The sequence below is a fragment of the Ctenocephalides felis genome, unplaced genomic scaffold, assembly GCF_003426905.1.
Source record: "Ctenocephalides felis isolate EL2017-DRISC unplaced genomic scaffold, ASM342690v1 CF-g0.4_SCAFFOLD_03571, whole genome shotgun sequence".
NCBI classification, from domain to species: domain Eukaryota; kingdom Metazoa; phylum Arthropoda; class Insecta; order Siphonaptera; family Pulicidae; genus Ctenocephalides; species Ctenocephalides felis.
Window position 1 is genome coordinate 14,212,439 of NW_020539725.1, and position 6,784 is coordinate 14,219,222.

Below are 6,784 nucleotides of genomic sequence, written 5' to 3' on the forward strand. Positions count from 1 at the left end.
ACATGCATCAATTTTTGTAAGATATGTCTAAATGTTCAGAAACCTCTGAAACGTAAAGATATATAAAAATTTTCATTTTCTATTTTTTGCTATTAATATACTTACCCTGTAGGAAGTTAATAAAGTGTTGAGAAGCTTAATAATTTTATACAATTTAAATTTTTAAATGTTACATCAACTGTCAAAGAGCGGATGTGGCGCCATCTATGCTGTGACACTGGTAGTAAGTGATTTACATCAAAGCATTGGGGAAAAGTCTTCTTTATGGTTGACATTTGGTAAATTCATTAAATATTGTAATAATATCGCAAAAAGACTTATATATATAACAAAGGTTAGTATCAATTGAAATGTGTTCTTAAATTCAAGTAATATACTTTTGTTTTGAATATTATCTTAAACTCGCAGCGTAATAGTTACGTAATTTTTGGTTATGTAGCACAATTTGAGTTTTTAAGTTTTATTAAATTAAACTGGTTACTTATTATAATTTGTAGATGATGTCCAGCAAGTTAATCGCCGTCAGAAAGTCCCTTGTGGATATCACCAAAAGAGGAATTAGCACAAACCTGCCAGCCTTACAAAAAGCAGATCCCATTCAGCAAGCTTTCGTAGCTAAGTTGAAGGAATACAAGCAAAAAGGAGGATCGTGAGTTCATTAATAATATAAATAAAAATCTTACTAATACTCATAGAGCATAAATTTGTTTTTACATTTTCTATATGAGTGCTTTTATTTTATGTTAGTTATATAATTATTTTATAGTGATTAGAAAAACAGTTTCTATATTTAACTAGATGACCTGATAGGTGTTGTCCTGTACCCATGTCTACAATTCAAAAGTTCTAAATTTTTTAATATTCTATCCTATACTTCTTAGTATCCTATTTGATGTCTTACCTTTGTGATTCATTTATGGTCTTAGCATAAATGCAGTATAAGAAATTCAGAAAAAAATATAGTATCTGCAATAAAAGAACAATATCACTCTTGATTTTACCACACAACATAATTGCCTCAATAATTTAGTCTATAATTTTCATGATCTCGTAAATTATATTAGTTGCTCTTTGGCAATTATAATTTCTAAAGTACATTTTTCTTACTAATAATTTAATAAACATTATCGCTTATGTTCAAATATTAGGTGAATTAATTTGTAAAATTCTTTTTTGTTATACCACGTTTTATAGTGACTGACATTTCATGTCAAGTCGCACGGGAATCCTGCCGAATGGGATAAAAAGTATTTTATGTCCTTCTCCTGGCTCTAAGCTGCTGTTATTGAGTTATAAGTGGAGTAACTAACACGACTTTCTTTTATAAATATATAGATGTAATACATAATTCATAATTATGACGCCAATCCTTCCAATAAAAATAGTAAATATTAATCATTTTTAGTACCAAGTCCAACATTATTAAATATGGAATCATTGTTGAAATGTTCTTTATTTATTTATTTATATATACGCCAATCGGCTATGTACAGTAAATTTATAATATTACACTAATAATTTTATAATTTGAAAATCTACTAATATTAAATTTCAATACTAACATATAATATGAAAGAATATACATACACTTTATGCATAATACTTTGGTAACACAATACTTTGGTTGTATAATCTAATAATTAATTGCACGTATTATTTTATTGTATAGATGTGCTCTAAGGTATTATTTTTTTTTTATTTTAGATAAAAAAACATCTTAAAATATTAACAAATATAACATTGCCAAAGCATTTTAAGTCCTCTTTGTGTAAATAAACGCAATTATCCTCTTTAGTACATGATACTTATATTAATTATTTAAAAAAAACTTCCAATTTCTGATTGTAAACTTCTGTTGTTTTTGTTTTATTTATTTTTAATATTTAGATTTCTGATAACTTTTTTAATTTATTATATTACATTCTATATTTTTTATTATTTTTGTGTTTGATATTATTACATGTTAGATATTTTATTTGTTTGCTATTTTATTAGTTAGATCTTCTAGTAATTTGATAAACCTATAAATATTTATATTTTTATTAAGAATTGTATACAGAATATGCATGAGATTTTATATCAGTTATGATACGCCAAAATAGATGTACTGTTAAAAGTATATTCAAAGAAATTGCATTCTTTTAAAAATATTGAATCCTATTTCACATAGAGTAGATTTGAATAAATAATATATTTACAATATTGATGTCAAGCATAGTTTTCTTATTCTAAATAATTAGTTTTGAAATAACAACAAAATTAAGCAAATTTTCATCTCATTCTTTGCTGGCACTGTAAATTTAAATGGATTAAATTATTAAATAAAAACTAGTTGGTTTGGTATTTAGCCTTGAGGCAAGTTACATGAACTTCCCGAAATGTGTAAATAATCGACTTAATCAAAAAAAAAAGTGTAAATAATCCTACTTTAAAAAAAAACGATAATAATTTTAGCAAACTTTGACGAATTTTTAAAATTAAACTACTTGTCGTTAGGCCGTAATATTACAGTAAGTTCTATAAGACCATGATGTATATCGCCAAAAAAATTTCCATAAAAATCGGCTTAAATTTTCTTTTCAACAGTTAATTATAAGAAAACGGCTCGGTAGATTTTCACCTAAAATTAATCAGTACCATTCCCAACTAATATATTTCGAACAGTTTTTGATATTTTAAAATCGGTTCGGTAGGATGAGCTTAAATGTCGACGAAAATTTAACACTTTTTTTCAACAGTTAATTACAAGAAAACGGCTCGGTAGATTTTCACCTAAAATTAATCAGTACCATTCCCAACTAATATCTTTCGAACAGTTTTTGATATTTTAAAATCGGTTCGGTAGGATGAGCTTAAATGTCGACGAAAATTTAACACTTTTTTTCAACAGTTAATTACAAGAAAACGGCTCGGTAGATTTTCACCTAAAATTAATCAGTATCATTCCCAACTAATATCTTTCGAACAGTTTTCGATATTTTAAAATCGGTTCGGTAGGATGAGCTTAAATGTCGACGAAAATTTAACACTTTTTTTCAACAGTTAATTACAAGAAAACGGCTCGGTAGATTTTCACCTAAAATTAATCAGTATCATTCCCAACTAATATCTTTCGAACAGTTTTCGATATTTTAAAATCGGTTCGGTAGGATGAGCTTAAATGTCGACGAAAATTTAACACTTTTTTTCAACAGTTAATTACAAGAAAACGGCTCGGTAGATTTTCACCTAAAATTAATCAATATCATTCCCAACTAATATCTTTCGAACAGTTTTTGATTTTTTAAAATCGTTCGGTAGGATGAGCTTAAATGTGGACGAAAAGTTTTTTTCAAATTACAAAGAAACGGCTTGGCAGATCGTTGCACAAAACTGACAAACGATAGTCCTCACCGAAGTACATCAAATGGCTTTTAAATTTCTAAAATCGGTTCAGGCGTTTTTGAGAAAACGTCGATCAAAAGTCTAATTTTGACAAATGCCAAAAAGACCATACTGATTTTTGCAAACTTTGACGAATTTTTAAAGCTGAACCAGTTGTCGTAGGGCCGTAATATTTTAGTATGATCTAGAAGACTATGGTATCTATCGTCAAAAAAATAATCATAAAAATCGTCGAAATTTTTTTTTTAAAAACTTTATTACAAGAAAACGGCCCGGCCGATCTCTACCAAAAACTAATCAGCACGATTCCCAACCAATATCTTTCGAACGGTTTTTGAATTTTCAAAATCGATTCAGAATTGCGGGCTAAAACGTAGACGAAAAATTTTTCACTTTTCTGCGATTTATAAAGAAACGGCTTGGCCGATCGTCGCACAAAACTGACAAACAATAGTTCTCGTCGAGATACATCGAATGGCTTTTAAATTTTTGAAATCGACCCAGCCGTTTTCGAGAAAACGTCGATTTACGGCAAAAAATCTGTTCACATACACACACACACACACACACACACACACACACACACACACACACACACACACACACATACTTTTTCCAAATTTGGTCTCATTCGATTCAGAATGGCTTGAAACGTCGAGAAAACATAAAATTAGCGAATCGGGTTTTTTGATGAAAACATAAACTTCTCCTTCGGGAAGTTAATTATTGATTAATTAAAAAGTTATTGATTAAATTATTTTGTGATCATTTTTTTCAGTGGAACTAAACTTGTTGAACCCACTCCTCAAATTCAACATGAATTGAAACAAGAGCTGGACAAGGTAGCTAAGCAATATGGAGGTGCCGAAGGGGAGGATATGACCAAATTCCCAAGCTTCACCTTCCCAGAACCAAAAGTTGACCCAATTTCGGCAACAGCTTAAGTGATATTAATAATTAAATGTTAGTATAAATAATTCTGAAATTAATGCCATCATTATTTGAACTTCGTCTTGTTGAATAAATAAATTACACCATTGGAAGATAATAAAAATATTTTATTTTCTATATATATATATTCTAAATTTTAACAAATTTATATGTACATAATCAATAAGTTTGATTCATTATTATTAATACTATTGATGTCATAGTATATGTATATACATATAATATATGCATATGTCTAATGATGCCAAAAATTAAATAAGACATGCTGATTAGGATATAACATATAACCATTACTATGCTATTATGCAATAGCTCTTATAAACCGTTTCTTAATCTTTCTTCGTTTCTCAAATATTTTTCTTCCTTCAAAACCATCATCTATTGGTTTACGATATTGATCCCAAGGATGAATATCACAATTTGGATATTTTGCTTGAACTTTATCAATCCAAGATTTGTATGAATTTGAAAACTTTGGGTACAAAGTTAAGAAATAATCTCTATTAATATGTTTCAAATCCTCACATGGAACATTATTAGCTAACTCTTCATTGCATCGTTTACATTTTTGATAAAAATTTTCAAGAGTGCTATAAAAATATTTATTTGGTTCAATATCTTCATTTAATATTTCTTCCATAATTAATAAAACATATCCGAATGACATCTTTTTACATGCAACATTTAGCATTGCACCCATAATTTCAGCATTGCCTCTGAATCCAGCACCACTGATATCATCTAGTAAATCTCTAGCCTCAAATTTTGATTGACAAGTCATTGCCAATACTCCGTAAGTAATAATATCAGGTTTCAAACCAGCAGTTTTTATCATATTCAAAACTTCCTTTGCGCTTTCATATTCATAACGTAACACTCTTTTTTTCATCAACATGTTAAAGAAACAAACATCAACTTTAATACCAGTTTTTTTCATCATTCTTAGCAAAGCAGTCTCAGCAGCATTTGTTGAAGGTATCACTTGGAGTAATTGTGTGAAAGTTTTTAAATCTGGTACTGCTTTATGAACATACATTTCTTTTAAGAAACCAGAAGCACCTCCTAATAAAAGTAATCTATGCTCTGGATTTGTTATGCCTGTAATGTCCACGATTTTCCCAAAATGGGGTGTTTGAGATAGTAGATTAGGCAAATTGTTCTCTACTTCATTTGCATCTTGTGTTTTTAATACAGAATTGTTTGAAGAAGAATTTAATAAAATTTGATTAGATGGTCCATCTAATCTTTTAGAACCTTCATTTAAATTATCAAAAAATGATTTTGATTCTTCAATATCGCCAAGTCCACAATCTCTTATACAGTGCAGTAATAAATTGAATGTATATACATCGGGCTTTTTCTTCATATGTAATATTTTTCTCCACACCAATAATCCATGTCTAAAACCTGCAATTTTATCACTAATACTAGCTTGTAACAAAAAATTCATAGTACTTATAGGAACATTCAGTCTTTTATCAATCATTTCATCAACAAGCATAAAAGCAGTTTTAAGATCACCACATCTTCCAAAAGCTTTAATCATCGCATTATAATTTGTAATATTTGGTTCATAATGTTTTTCAAACATCAATTCCCGTAATTGAGTGGCTCTTTTTAAACCATCTTCTGGCCAAGGACTATTAGCGCAAGCATTAAACAATGAAGTATATATCCCTCCTGAAATTTTCAAGTTTCTTTTTTTCATATCATTAAACAACATAAAAGCCTTTTTAGTATAACCAACAGCTGCACAGCCTGATATTAAGATACTATAAATGTACTTATCAGGTTTAGCCCTGTCTTCTTTTAACATTTTGATTTCTAAGATATCTAAAGCATTTTTCAATCGTTTGTTTTTTAATTCCTCCTTCATTAGTTTTGCATAATGAATTGTAGGTAGATAGTTAGGCCGCTCAGTTAGATATTCATCTTCTTCCTTATCTCCAATATCACTATCGTACTTGCTAGTAAATATTGCAGTTCCTGACAAAACACCAAATCGATCGGGATCATCTTTATGAATTAACTCTCTAGGAATTTCAGGTTTTTGTTTGAAATTTTGAGAATTTGGAAGAGATCCTTTAATGATGAGTTCAGTTGACCCCTGTTTGAGATTATTGTTATGATAAAATTGTTTCTTAAGGCAAAACAATACAAAATTAATTGCTGGTTTTTGATTAGCTATTCTGTTAAGACAGCTTTTATAATTTAGTAGTCTATTCACAGAAAACATGGCATTGTTGATATTATTCATTTGTCATATGTAAAGATAATAAATTTTCAAATAATCGATTAGGGTTAGTTTAAAATCAACGCATAACCTCTTTCAAGTGTGACCTTATAATTTATTAACAAAATGATTTTAAGTGTATTTTGATTATAAATACTCATAGAAAGCATTTCCAAGTGGATAAGGAATAATATTTTTTAAAAACACTTTAGTTTC

General features: G+C 28.7%; 2 protein-coding genes across 2 annotated transcripts; one reads left to right on the forward strand and one right to left on the reverse strand.

Moving 5' to 3' along the window:
• Positions 1 to 223: 223 nt before the first annotated feature.
• Positions 224 to 4,432, forward strand: LOC113385283 (ATP synthase-coupling factor 6, mitochondrial-like). The gene is made up of 3 exons (XM_026623126.1): positions 224 to 334; positions 498 to 649; positions 4,163 to 4,432. The coding sequence occupies exons 2-3, from the start codon at positions 498 to 500 to the stop codon at positions 4,326 to 4,328; spliced, it is 318 nt and encodes a 105-aa protein (XP_026478911.1). The 5' UTR covers positions 224 to 334; the 3' UTR covers positions 4,329 to 4,432.
• A 204-nt stretch (positions 4,433 to 4,636) lies between these two features.
• Positions 4,637 to 6,592, reverse strand: LOC113385661 (pentatricopeptide repeat-containing protein 1, mitochondrial-like). Its single transcript, XM_026623508.1, has one exon. The coding sequence runs from the start codon at positions 6,590 to 6,592 to the stop codon at positions 4,637 to 4,639; it is 1,956 nt and encodes a 651-aa protein (XP_026479293.1).
• Between the last annotated feature and the right edge of the window lie 192 nt (positions 6,593 to 6,784).